Genomic DNA, 21,052 nt, shown 5'->3' with positions numbered 1-21,052 from the left:
GAAATTTTCCTCAAATTTAGAAAACAAATAATTGTAATTTTCACGTATGGGCTCAGAATAATCCAAGATCAATATTTAAAAAAAATTCCAAAGTTAGATTCTCGATAATTGTAATTCTAACAATGTTTCCATTGGAATGTTTCCTAACAAACACCAGACAAAGTATTTTCCAAAAATTTCTTATGAATTTCTCCTGTCAAACCTATATGTTCAAAAATAATCAATCAAACGATTGCTGTAGATATATCTACAATTCAATTCTAAGACATGGTTTTTTCTGTTCAGTACCAAATATGTATTTCAGTTTACCTTCACCCACCTGAAGATGCCATTGTAATAGTTAAACACGCAGTAGCGCCTTGGAAGAATGCTGAATTTTGATGGTTAAATTCTTAATTTGTACACAAGGTCGATTTACTTCAAAGAACAATAAATTCATTCATAGTTTAGATTTTTAATTTTTTCATTTAGCCCTCCCCTTCCTTCGTTCTCGAAAATATACCTACATGTAATTATGTAGTTGATTACACATGTATACTGCGTTTAAACAAAGGACTTCAATAAAATATTTTTTCGTCGACCCGAATAAAAAATTACATTTCACGTACTAATTTCTGAACGAAAAGTCGGCTATTTTTGAAGGCAAGTACTTTTCGTCCGCTGACACTTTTCGTCCTCGAACACTTTTCATCCGGCTGTTCGTCACTAAGCAATAGATTGGAACCCGGGGCGATTGAATAAATTTTGTCAATACAGAACTTTCATAAAAAGATGTGAAGTTGATGAAAAAATGTTATTAGCCTCGGAGAAGGGAGAAGACAGGATATAACTTTAGATCTGGCGTCGAGGCTTTTCAATTTTCGGTGTTTATCAGAGATATAGATATAGATATCTCTGGTGTTTATCCATTTGAGGTTAAAATAAAGTCACTTTTGACAGTTTTTGACGTCTAATCTGATACGAAAGCTAGGTTGGCCTGCTTTGAGTTTGATTGAAGATTGAAGAGCGAAGGTCCAACAGGTTGAAGTTTCTGTTGATTTAGTTCCAAAGTACAATTCTAGAACAATTTAGAGTAACCCAATATTCTCAAAAATATGGCTCGTGTTTTAGTCGGTGTAAAGAGAGTAATTGATTACGCTGTAAAGGTAAATTCATCCTGATTTAAATTTATACCACTTTATCTCCAATTTCTGTGAATTTATATTTTATTCCTATCGATTTTCAAATTCAAACTTAGTCTAATTGCAATTACATATTTGAAGATTCGTGTGAAGCCTGACAAAACTGGTGTTGTAACCGATGGTGTCAAACATTCCATGAACCCATTTGATGAGATAGCTGTAGAAGAAGCTATTCGGTTGAAAGAACAGAAAGTAGCTAATGAAGTGATTGCTGTTTCTTGCGGACCACAACAAGCTCAAGATGTTCTTCGTACTGCTCTTGCAATGGGTGCAGATAAGGCAATTCATGTTGAAGTTTCAGCCAAGGACTATGAAACTTTGCAACCTATTCATGTATCAAAGATTCTTGCTAAGATAGCCCAAAACGAAAAGGCAGACCTTGTCATTGTTGGTAAACAGGTGAATATTTTTGTATTTGTTCGACTGAAATTTTTGTAAATTAGGATCGTGCTCTGATAAAAAACTTTTCTTTCAAGGCAATTGATGATGACTGCAATCAAACTGCCCAGATGACAGCTGGATTTCTTGATTGGCCTCAAGCAACTTTTGCTTCTAAGGTAATTTTCCATTTTAGATGAGATGAAACTTCTTGAAATATTATTGAGCATTGTAACATTTGGAACATTTATACCAATCTTCTAAATATAAATGCTTTTTCCTATGTATATGTGTCATGTCAACATATAGGTAGTCATATCCGTATAATTAATAATTCGACCATCATATTTTGAATGAATTCTTTTTCAGATTGAGAAGAGTGATAATCATATTGTGGTGAAAAGAGAAATTGATGGTGGATTAGAAAATATCAAATGCAAACTTCCTGCTGTGATAAGTGCTGATTTGCGTCTGAATGAACCAAGATATGCAACATTACCAAATATTATGGTGAGCAGTGTTCAACTCATTTTCACTAGTTGTCCATGGTTTCAAAATATTTGCAATTATGAAACTAGGCAGAACTTTTATGACAGTAATTGATTCTGTTCGTAATTATTCAAACATGCAGTTTTCCATATTAAATCTGTTGGTACCAGTCTCTACTCTGACAAACTGGTACTTCACGAGATATTAATTTTTGAAAATAGAATTTTCTCCACATATTTTGACAGCTCCACCGAATTTTCCTAGATCACGTAAAGTTAATCAGAACCATACTATAATCAATTAGGCATTTCCGAATGACGTCATTTGTTGGTTATCTATAGTCACTTGAGGGGCAAATAACTCATTTATGACATTTATTTTATGCAAAACTTCAAATTAGGAATTCTCCTCCATTTGGGTTACCACTGCATATGCAAGTTCAAACTGAATAATTATGAGTTTCATTCATGATTTTTTCAAATTCACCGCGAAAACTATTCAAAATCATCCTTCAAATATGGGGTTTTAAAATTTAAATCTCTTTGTGCGGAGTTTACGATTTGGCAGCAGCGCCTACTAGACAATAAAAACAACAATGTCCGATCAGCTTGTTTATAAAATAACAGCTATTGATCTACAGGCGCGTACTTACTGGCGAGCTTCAACTGCAACCGGCCATAAAAATTCCATAAAATTTTACGACCTTCCTCGTTTGTCGCAGACTTCATAGACATAGACCATCTTTGTCTCTCATCAAGGTAATGAATTTGTTGGCCTTTATTATCAAGGCATATTTCAGTCGATGTTGCCAACTTGTGCAATAGAAACGAAACGCTTTAAATTTTGAATACCCATTCTTATTTTTCATTTTTAAGTACTTAAAATAATTTTTTTTGGGAAACAGTTGAAATGGTTATTTTAAAATGTGACGTTTCAACGATATTTCATAAAAAATACATCATCATCACTTTCATATCACCATTAAATAAAATAAATAATATTCACTGAAGGACATTTACTCAGAAAACTGATGAGGATTAATAAATACCACTTGAAATCACTATAACATGAACCCAACCAACACTGGTGTGCCCCTCAGGGATCCTGTCAAAGTCAGCTGATCAAAAAAGCCGAATAGGTTTTGTGTCATTTCTATGATTTTATTGCTGATTTTTCCTTGAATGCAGTGGGAGTAGGAGATAGAAAATCCATTGATACAAGTTTCTATCTTAGCAAACTATTTGGGATATCATAATATTCACTCAAAACATATTCAACATTTGACATTTGAGTAACATTATTGTTCATTCATTTATTCAATACCTACAAATGAAATTCTCACATAAGAAATTGTTTTTTACTGTCCTAATCTAATCTAATCTAACCTTAAAGTTATTCAGTTTTATTTTCATCCAATAATATTTTTTTTTTCTTATAGCTTTCAAATCATAAGTTTGCTTAGATTGAGACTTGTACAATAGATTTTTTTTCTTAACTGCATACAAGAAAAAACGGTTAATAAAATCTGAGATCGACACCACCATAAAATTACTCGGGTGTTACATCATGATTTGAAATTTTTTTTCAATTGGAATTGATGCGGAAGTCACATACTCCATAAAGTAAGTCATGGGTGTGTTCTGTGACATACTCCTTCCGCCGCTGCCGTGTTGTCTACCGAATAGAGTGATCCCCCCACCACTATTTCGTTTCATTCGCCCGTACCGCAGATTTGAACAAATCTTGATTTACTCCCAACGTTCGGGGCAAAATTTTTATGGATGTAATTTTTTCAGAAAGCTAAAAAGAAACCTCTTACTAAGGTGACACCTAAGGACTTGGGTGTGGACACAACCCCCAGGATTCAGGTTGTTTCAGTTGAAGATCCACCAGTTCGACAGGCCGGAGCGATTATACCTGATGTAGATACATTGATAACAAAATTGAAAGAAAAAGGACATGTTGCATAATATAAAAGTTGTTGAAAATACTTGAGATATTTTATATACGAATATAAAGATTATTTACATACTCTCAATTTTTTCAAACGATTTCACTACCCATTTATTGATTCTAACTAATGCAAACAGGAATTATTGAAGTATTAATTTCTACTATGAACATTTCACTCAATATTTATCCAGCAAAACTTTCCATTTGAACTGCTTGTTATTACCATAAGACATTGATGGACAAGGAGGGGTAACAAGTTTCCAATTATTATCTTTATTGCGAGTTAATTGAACTAAGCTGCAGTATGAGATATGACCAGCCAGTGTCAGTAACTCATTTGTGGTTAACCATTTCCCATTCAAAAGGTTTCTTGAACACGTATCCAACGTTGTGGCATGCCCCACAAGCAAACAATTACCACTTGGATGTGTTGCAATTATTTTCTTCATAAAAGCGTAACTCCTTTCATAATGTTGTTCCATACTCTCCTCATTATCCCGCAGTTCCTGTTCACTCATGAAAGATTTATATTCAGTATCTATGTTGAAGCCGGCTGCAATTAACTCATTTGCAGACATTAGTTTTGGAAAGTCGCCAATCCAGTGGACCCATTCAAACAGAGCGGGTTCTATACGGATTTTCACCGTTTCTTTTCTACCTATACCCTAAAACAATTACCTTTAATTAAATCTACAGTAATCAGAAGGTATTATGTAGAGAGGTTCTGTACAGAGTACAGGGCGAAAACGATATGAAAATTAAACGGCGATATACAGGATGTGTCAAAAGGTGATCATTTTTTAACAACTGATCGAAATAAAGCGCAGAAGGCGGCAATGTCAAACCACAGCCGTCAATTGAGTCCTATAGAGAAAGGGTCCCTGTAGAGTCCTTTAGAAGACTGTGGTCAAGCTCACGGGCAGAACTCGGTTCGTTAGCATTGGCGTAGCATAGACAATGAGCAAAGTTGCAGAGAACTCAAATAAGTTAATTTAAAATAACCTTCAGCATTGGGTATTAACCATTCAAAGCTCCTTCACAAAACAGTTTTTGTGTGAAAACGTTGTTTATCTTATGACTATGTCATTGGAAGTGCTTAAGATACTTTCATGAGTAACTTATCGATTTATCAGAGTAGCACGGCACTACTTAATTTTATGAGAACTACGCCAATGCGCGCTAGTGTGGCGTGGTGATACCGAAGTGAACTTCTGCAATACTATCTCAAAATCTACTTTTTCGCACAACTCAGATTAATACAGCAGATGGCAAGGGCATTCTTGAGACATGCTAGATCGTAAATATATAAAAGCCTAAATTCGTTTTACACCTGACGATAATTCAGTTTTCAAGACATCCTATTTCTCGTAGAATCAATTGACTGAAGTCAAGAAGCACCAAACAAAATTTGCATTTAAATAATCATGCACGAGCCGCCACTGAAAATACACATGTTAAATTTATACAAAAAATGCATTGTTTTGATAGTTTCATTATTCTTATAATTACTATACAGGATGTTCTACAAGCTCTATGACAAACTTTGACAGAAGGTAGGTGTGCTTCTTTTGAACATTATTTTTTCCTATGAACGTAGGTCCGATTCATTTTCGTTCAGGAGTAACAAGCATTTGAAGATTTTTTTTCATGTTTTGACAGTAGACCGACAGAAAATCTCGGTTTTTTAATTACTCATTTGACACTTGTTTCATTAAGGATGGTTTCAACAATAACCATAAATGAACATGTATGGGCACTGCAGAATCCATATACCTACCATTAGATAAAAACGATTTCAGCAGCGTGTAAGCGTTTGGGGTGGGATTTTAAAAAACGATTTGATGCCAGTAAATGATCGTTTGAATACAGATTTGTATAAAAAATTTTTTTGAAGCACAACCTTTTTGACTTCATTGATTACTTAGAGCTCAACATTGTTTGAAATATGTGGTATCAGCACGATGATGCACTACCACGTAGAGGTAGACCATTAGTCAGTTGGCTGAATAAATGAATAGGTCAAGGACGACCAATACAATGGCCATCGCGTTCGCCTGATTTAAATCCCTTAGATTTTTATTTATAGGGACGTAAGAAAGCAGCTTGTTTATCATGTTGAAATTTAATCTCATCAACAATTACATATTTGATAGAATTCAAGATGCAACAAACAAAATACGAAACGACCCAAATCTGATCCACCGAGTAATGGCATCTTAAGTTCGTCAATGTGAAGATTGCATTCAAGCCGAAGGGCCCGAAGGTGGACATTTTGAACAATTTAGCCTCAAAATTTCCATTAATTATTATGATTTGAACATAAAAATATGATTTTTCAAATGCTTGTATCTTCTAAACAGAAATGAATCGGATATATGTTCATAGGAAAAAAAAAATGTTCAGAATAATCATAGCTATCATCTGTCAAAGTTTGTCATAGAGATTATAGAACTCCCTGTATATCGGGTGTCCCAAGGTGAGTGGCCTATTAGATTATTATGGAAACTATTGATGGTGAAGATTTCAAATTTTGTCGATCGATATTTGGCCATGTAAGGTACATTTTTAAAATAATTTCACATTTCCAATGTTGCCGGATGTACGACAATATTGCAACAACTTTGTTATTTTAAATGGGACATCCGGTATTTCCATTTTTTTATGATACTCCATGAAATATTAAATCTATTCACTCTCACTTTTTCATACCTATCTTTAACGGTGTTTGAGTTATTAATTATTTTTCGAAATTTCAGATCAAATTGGTGTGTTACGAAAATGACTCTAGTTCGCTCGATATTTGAGATTCAAGTCAGAAATTTAGCAAGTCATTAGATATTGATCTGATCTATGTCACTGATTTCGAATTATAGTTGTCAGTTATACAGGATGGACAAAAAAAAATCATCATTTGCCAAGTTACAAAATCGTTAAAAAGTCTGTTTTTTCAAATTAGACACCTAATATATTTTTCAAATTTTGGAATCAGTACAACACACAATTTTTCTATTCACGTCTCATCTATACCTACCTCAACTGGATTCCGAGTTATATGCGTTTATTAGATTTTTGGTCCATCCTGTATAACTGACAACTATAATTCAAAAGCAGTGACATTAATCAGATCAATATCTAATGACTTGCTAAATTTCTGACTTAAATCTCAAATATTGAGCGAACTATAGAGTCATTTTCGTAACACGCCAATTTGATCTAAAATTTCGAAAAATCATCAATAACTCAAAAACTGTTAAAGATAGGTATGAGAAAGTCAGGGTGAATAGATTTATATTTTATGGAGTATCATAAAAAAAATGGAAATACCGGATGTCCCATTTAAAATAACAAAGTTGTTGCGAAATTGTCGTACATCCGGCAACACTGGAAGTGTGAAATTATTTCAAAAATGTACCTTGCATGGCCAAATATCGATCCACATAATTCAATATCTTTACCATCAACAGTTTCCATAATAATCTAATAGGCCACTCACCTTGGGACACCCGATATAATAACTATTTTTTATAATTTTTTTTAATTGCCGGATATTTGATGCTCTAAGGCCTGGTCAAAGCTCTCGTTTACTTTTTCATTTGCTGCAATTGGGGGGAGGGGTTGGTTTACACTTGAGTTCAGCCAAATTCTCAAGTTAAGGTTCACACCTACCTTCAGCCTTAACATATGCATGGTAAGTCATTGACTCGTACAAATATTTTAACAGTAGATTCTTGTGGTAAAAAAAAACTTTTTTCCTATACGATTTTTCCGATTCAGCCCTGATAAAAAGATATAGCCATTTTAAATTTTCATAATGAGCTGTACCCCCCTGAAAAAACAAAATTACTTTCAGAATAACTAGCTAAATCTGTGACACTACACATCCGTGGATCTTTTAAAAAGAGTTCATTCGGTCAAAGTACCCAATTTTTCGAATTGCTCAGATATTTTTTTATTTTTGAACATCAAATTATTCGAAAACGGCGCATTATACGAGAAAATATGAAGAATGCTTTTATTTTACAAAACGTTCAAATATTCATTACTATAGCGTCCAACTTAGTTTCAAGAGTTGTCTCTTTGAATTTTAGGTATTTTTTTGGTGCGTAATGGTCATAATGAGAAAACTAGAAGAGTGATATCTTGTCTTCGAAAAAGTTTCATCAAATAAATGAAAAACCATATTCCGAAAGTCATGTCATTCGATGAAACCGTTTGTGACATAAGAACTAAAAATAACATTTTTTTATGGTTTTTCAAAACACCCTGTATCTGTTAAACCGAGCCGATTCGGAAAAAATGGTAAAATAAAAAAGTGTTTCTTTTGACCTCAAGAATCTACTGTTGAAATATTTGCGAATGCAGAGCTAATTGAACAATTAATGGAAAAAGTATGTATACCTTCAGAAAAGCATCGCAGGTTTGCAAACATCTGAAGGCTGGAGAGCAGTAGACATGATCAATTGCGATATTTTTTGCTTTGAAATTTTTGCCCATCGACTTGGCTTGGAATTTTCCAACATTAGTTATGGGCGTGTCGAGAGTATAACTCTGAGGTCCTAGATGTCTGTTTGGTAAAGAGGCAGGTAAATTCAAATCTTTCTGAAGATATTCTCCTTTCTCGTCGAAACAACATGATACCCAGTCTCCAAAAACGAAATCCACTCTTTCACCATGACGCATTATAAAGATGTTTTGCGATTGTTGAGATTCGATCTGAGGAAAAAAAACGCGAATTAGATATCGGAAGTTTTGACGGCATGCTGACAAGAAGACAAGAATTTTCAGACACTAAACTATCACCGTAATGCGAATTAGGTACATATAATTTGAATGAACTTGTCGAGCAAGCTATGGAATTTTGAAGACTGATATTCTCAGTGTCTAATCGTGATCCCTTGGCTTATGTTATGCCAGATTCCGTCAAGTAAGCCTATTGTTATATTAAAATGAGTATCAACGTGCAAAAAGCAATTATTATTGAATCCTACCTCAGTAATCTGTGGTTCTTGCTAGAAACGTAAAGTGCTAAAATTTGTTATTGAAAAAGACATGTTTCAAATGGTTTTTTTTTTCATTTTTAACAGAGAACACAATGGCTCTATAGCATATATAGAGTCGTTGCTGGCTTATATATTCATTCTGGGACACCTTATGTATGCTTTTTGCCTTTTGCTACTTATGTAGAAAAATGAAAAATCAAGCTCTATCATAATGCATAATACTCACTTCTTTGTGCGTTGAAATCAGATCTACCTCTTTCAAATTCGCAGCAAATTCAAGTTCGTCCAAGAACTTCTTCATTCCACGTAGACCAATTTCCTTTTCATCCATTTTAATTTTACTCCTCGCACTTATGCACGATATGAATTTTTGCACCTCTTTTATAAGCGATATATCTTCGAATAAACTAAATTATTGGGTGGACTTTTTCTTACCTATCTCATCGAAGAATGGATAATTCAGCCTTGAACGAGAGTGGGAATATTAAATATGGAATAATTATAATGATTACAATAGATTAGAGCAATCTTTACAATCGGATTTTATACCAAAATAAATGTAGGATTTCTTTGTATCATACTCAAAACATTGTTTAATGAATTATACGGTATTAATGAACTCCAGCAGTTTATAATGTTTGGTGTCTTGAATTGTTACCAATTTCGGGAAATAACCTCCGTCTCATTGCTACACCCCGTGTATGCGCAATTTCGAATCAGAATGAAAAATGAAAATTTGTTACTGAGGAATTACTCTACAATTAAAAAAATATCAAAGCCCAATGAGTGGTTCGCAAGGACGCTAACTTGGAAATTGAGTGGTCAGTTTTCAGGTTTTTAGTGGTAGAATCAACAAAGAGACAAGAAGGGAAACGTAACAAAATTCATTCAAAAAACGACCCTTCTTAAATTTTCATGCAAGAAGAAATTTGCTCGGTTGTGGTTTTATAATATCTTGCAAAGTTCAAAAATCTTCGAAGAATTTTTTCCATTTATTTCGATGAGTTGATTCTTTCGGTAAACCCAAATTTTCTTTAATTCATAGTGTACACTTTGTTGGTAAATCTTTTTACTGTTTGTATCTTAAATGTACAAAAAATAAATAAATAAATGCCTCCAATGATTTCACTGTAGCTCTATCGGAACAAAGAAAGATGAGGCAGTGCCGTATAATCTACAATCCACGTTGTCTCATGCAAAATTCAGACATTCAACTATGTTTTTGTGGGCGGAAAAACAACATATGGAATGCAGAATCGAAAATGGAAATTTCTACCAAAGGGATCTTGAGTTTGAAAGTATTCGAGAAAACTAGAAATATTTTAAAAGATCCTCCGAACAAAATAACTCCTTATAAAGAGTCTGGATTAAAAATGTTTCAAATGAATGTTTTTCAGTTTTCAGAGGGACATAAACGCAGATATTTAATATGACATTGGAGTTTGATTTCGGGGTTATTTCAAGGTAGAGTACATTTTTTGAATAGGAATAATATACTTTTTCCCTTGCAGAATATTGCATTCCAATTTTCATTTGAAACATTTTTGATCCCTGAGATTCTCAAGGAGTTATTTCAGAGGTCTTTCGAAATTGCCCTCCTTGTATCAATTAGATATTGAATGAAAGGTTCCCAAATTTTTCATTTAACAATGTTTTCATTTTCAGTTTTTTAGAAAGAACTGTTTTTCTTGTTGTACTGAAGCAATTATTCGAGATGTATAGGATTCTTTTGTTCTTGACGTTGAAATTTTTTAACAGTATATGAACACATAGGTAAGTATAATTATTTCACTATGATTCAAAAACTACATCATTGATATACGAACAAATCAGCAAAAATAACAAAAAAACATTCAACGGACGTAAATAATGAAAAATGGCACGAAATCAGTAGACAAACAACAATAATTTGAAAGAAAAATCCATCACCACCCATCTTAAGAAAAGTCGATCAAAAATATTTTGAATCGTTCAAATTATATCTAGATATACGAAGACATCGGTTGAACAATTCAAATGATGTAATTAGCATCCCATGTGCGGTACGAATGTGTATGTATAGATAAACTACAATTCCATTTCTTTTATTGAATTCGGATATGCCGAGGGAACCTATGTTGGATGGCGTATTTCCTGTTTACCTGATGTTTAGCTGTTGTTAAAATGCCTAGAGAACGTATACGCGGAATTTGAAAGAGGTCGAAATATTGGTCTACGGAAGGAGCCGTTGTCATTTCGAGAAATCGCTAACCGTACGAACAGAAATCTAAACTACTGTTATGAGATGTTGTCAAGCGTGATTTGATAATGCCCAAAATCTAAGAAGAGTAGGCCATAGACAATCTAGAGTAGGCACCGGACGTCGAAGGGGCACAAATGAAGTTCAAGATCGGCGTCTAAGACTTAAAGCTGCATTCACAATCAATTCGCGGGCCGAAGTGCACTTCGGCACGAAATTTAGCATTCGCAATAATCTTGGAACCAAATACTCTAATGAATCAAAAATGTAACTGATCAAAACATAAGCATCAGCATCATCCATAGCCGGCACGAAATTTCTTGCCGAAGTGATAGTTTGCAACTTGCAAGAAATTTTGTCTTGAATTTCATTGTGAATGGTAACGGAGAACGCCATCTGCTAAGCTTCCGTGCCGAAGTGCACTTCGGCCCGTGAATTGATTGTGAATGTAGCTTTAAGCTACAAGTCTTGGACATATTCGACATATGACATTTGAGTAACATTATTGTTCATTAATTTATTCAATACATACAAATGAAATTCTCACATAAGAAATTGTTTTTTACTGTCCTAATCTAACCTTAAAGTTATTCAGTTTTATTTTCATCCAATAATATATTTTTTTTAATTATAGCTTTCAAATCATTGCTAAGTTTGCTAAGATTGAGACTTGTACAATAGATTTTTTTTCTTAACTGCATACAAGAAAAAACGGTTAGTAAAATCTGAGATCGACACCACCATAAAATTACTCGGGTGTTACACCATGATTTGAAATTTTTTTTAATTGGAATTGATGCAGAAGTCACAGCCACCTAAAGTCTCTCTCTCAGCTGTGTAGAAAAAATTCATCCAAGTTGTTGAAATATGAGGAGAAAATTCAATTTAAAAAAAATTGTTATCTCCTAAACTACGTGCTTATCGGAGTTGCACGTATAAAATGTCTATCGCTGTCTCTTAAGTCCATCCTGAAACTTTTTCATTTTCATATTACAGAAGTGATTTCAAGAATAATAGAGACACATGGGATCACATGAAATTTTGTGGTTTGGTATAGGTGGGGCCCTGAATTGTTTATATTCACAATCAAGCTCGGTAGGTGTCGTTGCGGTCGAGTTATGAGATTGTTTTTTAAACGGATTGGAGTGTCGATGTTGTCTGAGATAATGTTTTCTGGTGTTTGGATGCAAATTTCGGTATTATTTTCTCGATTTCTTCTCTAATTTCATCAAAAACATATTGAGCTGAACTAAACTGTTGCAATGATCGACTTTCTTCAACATCAGATCTAATGATAACCTCAACGTCAAGGTTAAGCTTACAAGATGAATTTCGTAGGCTCGCTCTCAATGGTTTGGAGATTTGAGGAGCACTGAATATGACGATGAATACGAATTAATGCTAGAGAAAGAACTACAATATTGGGAATTGCAAACCAGTGATACGCCCCCTGGTGTCAATTTTTGTAAATAAAAAGTTGATGCACTTTGTTTGTTTATATCGAGAAACGGAGAATATTTTGGTGTTCAAATAAGAGCATTCATAAATGGTATATTTGGTCCTATCGCCATATTTTGGTCCAAACAATCTGCCCTTAGCCTATGTCCCAATAGTTATGAATCACCCTATATATAATGGAGAAGGCAAGATATCATAGTTATGGCTCTCCATATAATCAATTTCCTTCTATTATGATCGTGTATAGAGCCAAGAAGTTCGGATTCAAAAAATATTGCTCTGTTTTATCAGCTGATTCAGAAAATACTCGGAATTTTTTTCATAAATACTAATACTTCATGACATTAATTGACTTAAAATTGATAATAATTAACACACTTGAATCAAGTTTCGGTAATTAATCTTCAAAATTGAGAAAAAACAACTATAAACTGAGTAAAAAGGATTTATTCGACGAAATGCTCAAAATCCCCTTCAAAAATGACAAGGATTGCATTAACTTTTTATTTCGAAAAGTTCCTTCCGCAGTTAATTATAACAATTGAGTTTTAAACCCTCCGTATACTCAATGTCATACATAATTTCAGATCTGCAATTGCTGCATTCGCGACCAAAAAAGTTATGTGAATTCGATTGTAACATTCTAACTACCTATTGATAATAATTCAACGCCAATGAAAATTAACAATGAATTTTTAAAGAACGGTTCGATAATACTTCGACGAAGAGCAATGATACTCGTCCCAATGTCTTTAATAACGATATACATAATCGCTGTTAACTTTTATTCGAACCGAACTCCGAAGCGTAGCAGCAAGACATACTACTTCCGCTGTTGCCGTGTTGTCTACCGAATAGAGTGATCCCCCCACCACTATTTCGTTTCATTCGGCCGCAATGTAGATTTGAACAAATCTTGATTTACTCCCAACGTTCGGGGCAAAATTTTTATGGATGTAATTTTTTCAGAAAGCTAAAAAGAAACCTCTTACTAAGGTGACACCTAAGGACTTGGGTGTGGACACAACCCCCAGGATTCAGGTTGTTTCAGTTGAAGATCCACCAGTTCGACAGGCCGGAGCGATTATACCTGATGTAGATACATTGATAACAAAATTGAAAGAAAAAGGACATGTTGCATAATATAAAAGTTGTTGAAAATACTTGAGATATTTTATATACGAATATAAAGATTATTTACATACTCTTAATTTTTTCAAACGATTTCACTACCCATTTATTGATTCTAACTAATGCAAACAGGAATTATTGAAGTATTAATTTCTACTATGAACATTTCACTCAATATTTATCCAGCAAAACTTTCCATTTGAACTGCTTGTTATTACCATAAGACATTGATGGACAAGGAGGGGTAACAAGTTTCCAATTATTATCTTTATTGCGAGTTAATTGAACTAAGCTGCAGTATGGGATATGAACAGCCAGTGTCAGTAACTCATTTGTGGTTAACCATTTCCCATTCAAAAGGTTTCTTGAACACGTATCCAATGTTGTGGCATGCCCCACAAGTAAACAATTACCAATTGGATGTGTTGCAATTATTTTCTTCATAAAAGCGTAACTCCTTTCATAATGCTGTTCCATACTCTCCTCATTATCCCGCAGTTCCTGTTCACTCATGAAAGATTTATATTCAGTATCTATGTTGAAGCCGGCTGCAATTAACTCATTTGCAGACATTAGTTTTGGAAAGTCACCAATCCAAACCCATTCAAACAGAGCGGGTTCTATACGGATTTTCACCGTTCCTTTTTTACCTATACCCTGAAAAATTACCCTTAATTAAATTTGCAATACTTAAGATTATGTAGAGGTTCTATACAGGGCAAAAACGATATGAAAATTGAACAGCGATATACAGGATGTGCCAAAAGGTGATCCTTTTTTTAACAAAACTGGTCGAAGTGAAGCGCAGAAGGCGGCAGTGTCAAGCCACAGCCGTTTCTATAGACGGCCTTCAAAAGGACTCTATAGTCCTTTAGAACTTAGAAAGCCGTGTTCAAGCTCACGGGCAGAACTCGGTTTTTCAGCAGTGGCGTAGCATAGACAATTAGCAAAGTTACAGAGAACTCAAAGAAGTTAATTTAAAATAATCTTCAGCATTAACAGAGTATTAACCAATCAAAGCTCCTTCACAAAACAGTTTTTATGCGGAAACGTTGTTTATCTTATGACCATGTCATTGAAAGTGCTCAAGATACTTTCATGAGTTACTTATCGATTTAAGCTACATTCACAATCAATTCACGGGCCGAAGTTCGCTTCGGCACGGAAGCTTAGCAGATGGCGTTCTCCGTTACCATTCACAATGAAATTCAAGACAAAATTTCTTGCAAGTTGCAAACTATCACTTCGGCAAGGAATTTCGTGCCGGCTATAGATGATGCTGATGCTTATGTTTTGATCAGTTACATTTTTGATTCATTTGAGTATTTGGTTCCAAGATTATTGCGAATGGTTAATTTCGTGCCGAAGTGCACTTCGGCCCGCGAATTGATTGTGAATGCAGCTTTAGTAGCACGGCATTACCTAATTTTATGAGAGCTACGCCAATGCGCGCTAGTGTGACGTGGCGTGTGGCGATACCGAAGTGACCCGAGTACTTTCGATCTCCTATTGCATCACCTTTGCTTCCAGAGTATTCTTTTCTTTTTCTATTAATTGAATTAATTTTTTTCAATACAAAAATGATAAAATTTTTCGTAGTTATGCGTGATATTTTCTTTCCGACTTTTTCGTATAAACTTCTGCAATACTATACTATCTCAAAATCAAATTTTTTGCACTACTCAAATTAATACAGCAGATGGCAAGAGCATTCTTGAGACATGCTAGATCGTAAATAGCCTAAATTCATTTCAAAGCTGACGGTATATCAATTTTCAAGGCATCCTATTTCTCGTAAAACCAATAGGGGGGCACCAAACAAAATTTGCATTCAAATGACCATGCACGAGCCGCCACTGAAAGTACATATGTCAAATTTTGCAAAAAATGCATTGGTTTGATAGTTTCATTATTATTATAAGAAATTAAAAAACTAAGGCCTGGTTAAAGCTCTCATTTACTTTTTCATTTGCTGTAATGGGGGGAGTTGAGTTTAGCCGGTTTCTCAAGTTCACACCTACCTTCACCCATAACATATGCTTTGACTCTTACATCTCGTACAAATATTTTAACAGTAGATTCTTGAGGTCAAAACAAACCCTTTTTTCCTATACCATTTTTTCCGATTCGGCACTGATGTAAAGATATAGCCATTTTAAATTTTCATAATAAGCTATTACTTTCAGAATAAATAGCTATAGGTACTCCATTCATATTTATTTTAGCACTCGGTTGGCCATGAAATAATTTTCTCAAGTTTTTGTAATTAGAACGGAGTAAGGTGGCACTAATGAAATGTCGTTAATGTCATAACGCCGTTAAATACGAGCCAGTTGTCCTGTTAATTGTTAATTCATGTGAAATTTCAAATTTTTGTTTAAAGGTGAAGTTCCTCTTGCCTTGAAATTTCATATTTAATTATTTCGACTTTCATTGATGTAAGACGATTTTTGTTGAAGAATTTAACATTCTTGTAATTATCCGTTAATTCCTTCGAGAGACACCCCTTCCCTACCACTGCATCAAATGCATTTCATCTTCAGGTTGATTTTTTTAAAATTCTACAACTGATGTAATGTCTTCAACCTTTAGCCAAAGAAGATAACCAACATTAACACTCCTCAATCTACTACATATTATATGTGTCAAGTGTCAATAATACAATTTTCTTCCATATGGCAAAAATTAATATATTTAAAAACTGATCTCTTGTATTTTCCATGCAAATAACTAGATTTTGTAAATATGCCTTCAATCATTTTTTATGAACGTGTATATATGTTCGTCACATATTTTCGACTTCATATTATATTTCCCTTAAGTGATTCGACTTTGTGATAAAATACTGAGACTTTTACGTAGAATGGACAATATAGCGCTGATTTAAAACCCAAAAATGTTTTGACAAGCGTCATAACCCCACAGTTTCGTACTATACAGAGTGAAATGTGTCAAATTTCCATGGCCAACCGAGTGCTAAAATAAAAGTGAATGGAGTATAAATGCTTTTATTATACAAAAAGTTCAAATTTTCATTACTATAGCATCCAACTTATAGTTGGATGTTTCTTTGAATTTTACGTATTTCTATGGTGTGTAATGGTCATAATGAAAGAACTATAGGATACGTGGGTGATATCTTGTGTTCGAAAGAGTTTTATCAAATAAATGAAAAACTATCCGAAGTCATTTCATTCGATAAAACCGTTTGTGAGATGAGAACTAAAAATAACACTTTTTTCAAAACAGCCCGTATCTTTTAAACCGAGCCGATTCGGAAAAAATGGTAAAATAAAAAAGTGTTTCTTTTGACCTCAAGAATCTACTGTTAAAATATTTGTACGAATCTAAGACCCACAAATGCAGAGATAATTGAAAGGTTAATGGAAAATGTATGATATACCTTCAGAAAAGCATCGCAGGTTTGCAAACATCTGAAGGCTGGAGAGCAGTACACATGATCAATTGCGATATTTTTTGCTTTGAAATTTTTGCCCATCGACTTGGCTTGGAATTTTCCAACATTAGTTATGGGCGTGTCGAGAGTATAACTCTGAGGTCCTAGATGTCTGTTTGGTAAAGAGGCAGGTAAATTCAAATCTTTCTGAAGATATTCTCCTTTCTCGTCGAAACAACATGATACCCAGTCTCCAAAAACTAAATCCACTCTTTCCGCATGACGCATTATAAATATGTTTTGCGATTGTTGAGATTCGATCTGAGAAAAAAAAAACGCGAATTAGATATAATGGAAGTTTTGACGGCATGCTGACAAGAAGACAAGAATTTTCAGACACTAAACTGACTAAACTATCATCGTAATGCGAATTAGGTACATATAATTTGAATGAAACTGTCGAGCAAGATATGGAATTTTGAAGATTGATATTCTTTTTGTCAGACTCCGTCAAGTAAGCGAATAAGCCTATTGTTATATTAAAATGATTATCAACGTGCAAAAAGCAATCATTATCGAATCCTACCTCAGTAATCTGTGGTTCTTGCTAGAAAAGTAAAGTGCCAAAATTTGTTATTGAAAAAGACATGTTTCAAATGGGTTTTTTTCATTTTGAACAGAGAACGAATGGCTCTTTAGCATACAGTCGTTGCTGGCTTATATATTCATTCTGGGACACCTTGTATATGCTTATTGCCTTTTGCTACTTTATGTAGAATGCTACTTATGTAGAAAAATGAAAAATCAAGCTCTATCATAATGCATAATACTCACCTCTTTGTGCGTTGAAATCAGATCTACCTCTTTCAAATTCGCAGCAAATTCAAGTTCTTCCAAGAACTTCTTCATTCCACGTAGACCAATTTCCTTTTCATCCATTTTGATTTTACTCCTCGCACTTATGCACGATATGAATTTTTGCACTTCTTTTATAAGCGATATATCTTCGAAAACACTAAATTATTGGGTGGACTTTTTCTTAACTATCTCATCGAAGAATGGATAATTCAACCTTGAACGAGAGTGTGAATATTAAATATGGATTAATTATAATGATTACAATAGATTAGCGCAATCTTTACAATCGGATTTTATACCAAAATAAATGTAGGATTTCTTTGTATCATACTCAAAACATTGTTTAATGAATTATACGGTATTAATGAACTCCAGCAGTTTATAATGTTTGGTGTCTTGAATTGTTACCAATTTCGGGAAATAACCTCCGTCTCATTGCTACACCCCGTGTATGCGCAATTTCGAATCAGAATGAAAAATGAAAATTTGTTACTGAGGAATTAATCTACAGTTAAAAAAAAATCAAAATCCAATGAGTGGTTCGCAAGGACGCTAACTTGGAAATTGAGTGGTCAGTTTTCAGGTTTTAGTGGTAGAATCAACAAAGAAGCAAGAAGGGAAACGTAACAAAATTCATTCAAAAAAAGGCCCTTCTAAAATTTTCATGCAAGAAGAAATATGCTCGGTTGTCGTTTTATGTCTTTATCGGATAATCTTGCATTCTTGCAAAGAAAAGAAATCTTCGAAGACATTTATTCATGTCGGGTTAGTGGAAATTTTTTCCATTCATTTCGATGAGTTGATTCTTTCGTTAAACTCGTATTTTCTTTAATTCATTTACTTTATTGGTAAATCTTTTTACCAATACTTTTTACAACATATGGAATGCAGAATCGAAAATGGAAATTTCTACCAAAGGGATCTTGAATTTGAAACTATTCCCGAAAAACTAGAAATATTTTAGAAAATCCTTTGAAATAAAGTAATTCCTTGGAAACAGTCTGGATTGAAAATGTTTCAAATGAATGTTTTTTCAGTCTTCAGAGGGACATAATGGCGGATATTTAATCTGACATTCGTGTTTGATTTCGGGATTATTTCAAAGGTAGAGTACATTTTTTGAATAGGATTATACTTTTTCCCTTGCATTCCAATTTTCATTTGAAACATTTTTGATCCCGGGGATTGAAAAGATTAGATATTCAGAATGTGAGGTTCCTAAATTTTTCAGTTAACAATGTTTTCATTAATGAAAATTTTTTTAATCATAGCGAAAAAGTTATACTTACGTATGTGTTCATATACTGTTGAAAAATTTCAACATGAAGAAGATAGTTACCTTCTTCATCTCGAATAATTGATTCAATACAACAAGAAAAACAGTTCTTTCTGAAAAACTGAAAATTGTCTTCATGTTGAAATTCTTCAACAGTATGAACACATACGTAAGTATAAATTTTTGGCTATGATTTAAAAACTACATCTTTGATATACAAACAAATCAACAAAGATAACAAAAAAATACTCAACGGACGTAAATAATAAAAAATGGCACGAAATCAGTAGACAAACAACAATAATTTGAAAGAAAAATCCATCACCACCCACCTTAAGAAAAGTCGATCAAAAATACTTTGAATCGTTCAAATTATATCTAGATATACGAAGACATCGGTTGAACAATTCAAATCATGTAATCAGCACCCCATATGCGGTCCGAATGTGTATGTATAGATAAACTACAATTCCATTTCTTTTATTGAATTCGGATATGCTATGTCGAGGGAACCTATATGTCAGATGGCGTATTTACTCTTTCCTTGGAATTTGGGCGTTTTCTGATATACCTACTTACACTTACTGACAAAGAAACTGCAACACCCAGAAGGAGCTGTTTAAATTTTATTTTTTTTTTTGGTAAAACATAGATAAAATAGCAAGTATAGCAAGGAGTGAAAATGATTAAAATTTGGAGAAAAAATCATCACATTTTTTGTTACTTTAAGTTATTTTTGTGACATCCCACGGAAATTCTAATAATAGCCGCCTGCGGAGGACATTGGCATGCCAGAATTAGTTTTAAACTTTTTTGAAGCGACCCATGTGAATTTTTTGCCATTGCCGCCCAGATCCCCCGATTTTTCGCCCATAGAGCATGTTTGGGACATCGTGGGTAGAAGGCTTGGAAATTTACCCCAACCCCCAACTGACTTTGGCGGCTCTGAGACATGAAGTATAGGTCTTCTGGGTGTTATTATAAACATCTCTTCAAAATTGTCGAAATCAAACTTTTTGCATGTTGTGATAAAGCTGGCGACTCCGACTGTTTTTTTCCCATTTTACTAACTCAACTGAAGCAAATCTTTTAAATATGAACTACCCGCATGAATTATTTCTGCAGAATATACCGGAATCAAAAATGAAATCTGGCGTTGAATATAAGTGAAGAAAGTTAATTCAGATGCTAAAGCTCAATGGCCGTTATTCTACTATCTCAGGACACCATTGCCCTTAATCGTAATATAACGCTCAATGTAGGTTTTATTTAAAATCTTATTTTTATGCAAACACATCCGTTATATTGTTTTTTGATACGAATGTTTTGTTTTGAACTATAAAACATCTGTCGAAAATGATTATTACAAAAGTTTCAGGTTAACTTATACTTGCTAGGAAGTTCAGAAATTTTGATGTTAATTCTTGACTTTTTACATTCCTTAGTAATTTCAAGAACGGAATTTATATGTGACTGTTATTTTTTCTAGGTATATAAACTCTAATAGTGTATTTTTTAGTCGCCCTGAACAAAAAACGACATTTCACTTACTAATTCTAAACGAAAAGTCGACTATTTTTGAAGGAAAGTACTTTTTGTCCGCATACTTACACTTTTCGTCCCCAAACACTTTTCGTCCGGCAGTTCGTCACTAAGCAATATCAGATCCTGGAGCCAATGAATAGATTTTGG

At 33.8% G+C, this 21,052-nt stretch overlaps 2 protein-coding genes across 4 annotated transcripts; one reads left to right on the top strand and one right to left on the bottom strand.

Moving 5' to 3' along the window:
- Nucleotides 1–981: 981 nt before the first annotated feature.
- LOC123307249 (electron transfer flavoprotein subunit beta) lies at nucleotides 982–4,077 on the top strand. Its single transcript, XM_044889482.1, has 5 exons — nucleotides 982–1,145; nucleotides 1,263–1,580; nucleotides 1,658–1,738; nucleotides 1,929–2,069; nucleotides 3,845–4,077. The coding sequence occupies exons 1-5, from the start codon at nucleotides 1,095–1,097 to the stop codon at nucleotides 4,016–4,018; spliced, it is 765 nt and encodes a 254-aa protein (XP_044745417.1). The 5' UTR covers nucleotides 982–1,094; the 3' UTR covers nucleotides 4,019–4,077.
- On the bottom strand, nucleotides 4,035–19,847 carry LOC123307248 (protein UBASH3A homolog). Of its 3 annotated transcripts, none has more exons than XM_044889480.1 (4): nucleotides 19,693–19,847; nucleotides 18,061–18,298; nucleotides 17,233–17,547; nucleotides 4,035–4,666 (listed from the first exon to the last, which is right to left on the bottom strand). In XM_044889480.1, the coding sequence occupies exons 2-4, from the start codon at nucleotides 18,163–18,165 to the stop codon at nucleotides 4,178–4,180; spliced, it is 909 nt and encodes a 302-aa protein (XP_044745415.1). In that variant the 5' UTR covers nucleotides 18,166–18,298; nucleotides 19,693–19,847; the 3' UTR covers nucleotides 4,035–4,177. The 3 variants fall into 3 exon arrangements, with proteins under 3 accessions (XP_044745415.1, XP_044745414.1, XP_044745416.1); XM_044889479.1 differs by lacking the exons at nucleotides 17,233–17,547; nucleotides 18,061–18,298 and adding exons at nucleotides 8,400–8,714; nucleotides 9,228–9,465 and having other exon boundaries at nucleotides 19,693–19,782; XM_044889481.1 differs by lacking the exon at nucleotides 4,035–4,666 and adding an exon at nucleotides 13,910–14,486 and having other exon boundaries at nucleotides 19,693–19,846.
- Nucleotides 19,848–21,052: the final 1,205 nt, after the last annotated feature.

Source organism: Coccinella septempunctata, chromosome 2 (genome assembly GCF_907165205.1).
Source record: "Coccinella septempunctata chromosome 2, icCocSept1.1, whole genome shotgun sequence".
Classification (NCBI taxonomy): Eukaryota; Metazoa; Arthropoda; class Insecta; order Coleoptera; family Coccinellidae; genus Coccinella; species Coccinella septempunctata.
Note: the sequence above shows the minus strand (reverse complement) of the source record. Positions and strands in the feature narration are given on the sequence as shown.

What these genes read in the sequence shown, in the direction of transcription:
- LOC123307248 (XM_044889480.1), bottom strand. Translation starts at nt 18,165, where the DNA reads ATGGATGAAAAGGAAATTGGTCTACGTGGAATGAAGAAGTTCTTGGAA. An exon ending in TGATTTCAACGCACAAAGAG is followed by an intron (nt 17,548 to 18,060) that starts GTGAGTATTATG and finishes TTTTTTTCTCAG; the next exon opens with ATCGAATCTCAACAATCGCA. An exon ending in CCTGCGATGCTTTTCTGAAG is followed by an intron (nt 4,667 to 17,232) that starts GTATATCATACA and finishes TAATTGTTTTAG; the next exon opens with GGTATAGGTAGAAAAGAAAC.
- LOC123307249 (XM_044889482.1), top strand. Translation starts at nt 1,095, where the DNA reads ATGGCTCGTGTTTTAGTCGGTGTAAAGAGAGTAATTGATTACGCTGTA. An exon ending in TTGTCATTGTTGGTAAACAG is followed by an intron (nt 1,581 to 1,657) that starts GTGAATATTTTT and finishes TTTTCTTTCAAG; the next exon opens with GCAATTGATGATGACTGCAA. An exon ending in CAACATTACCAAATATTATG is followed by an intron (nt 2,070 to 3,844) that starts GTGAGCAGTGTT and finishes TAATTTTTTCAG; the next exon opens with AAAGCTAAAAAGAAACCTCT.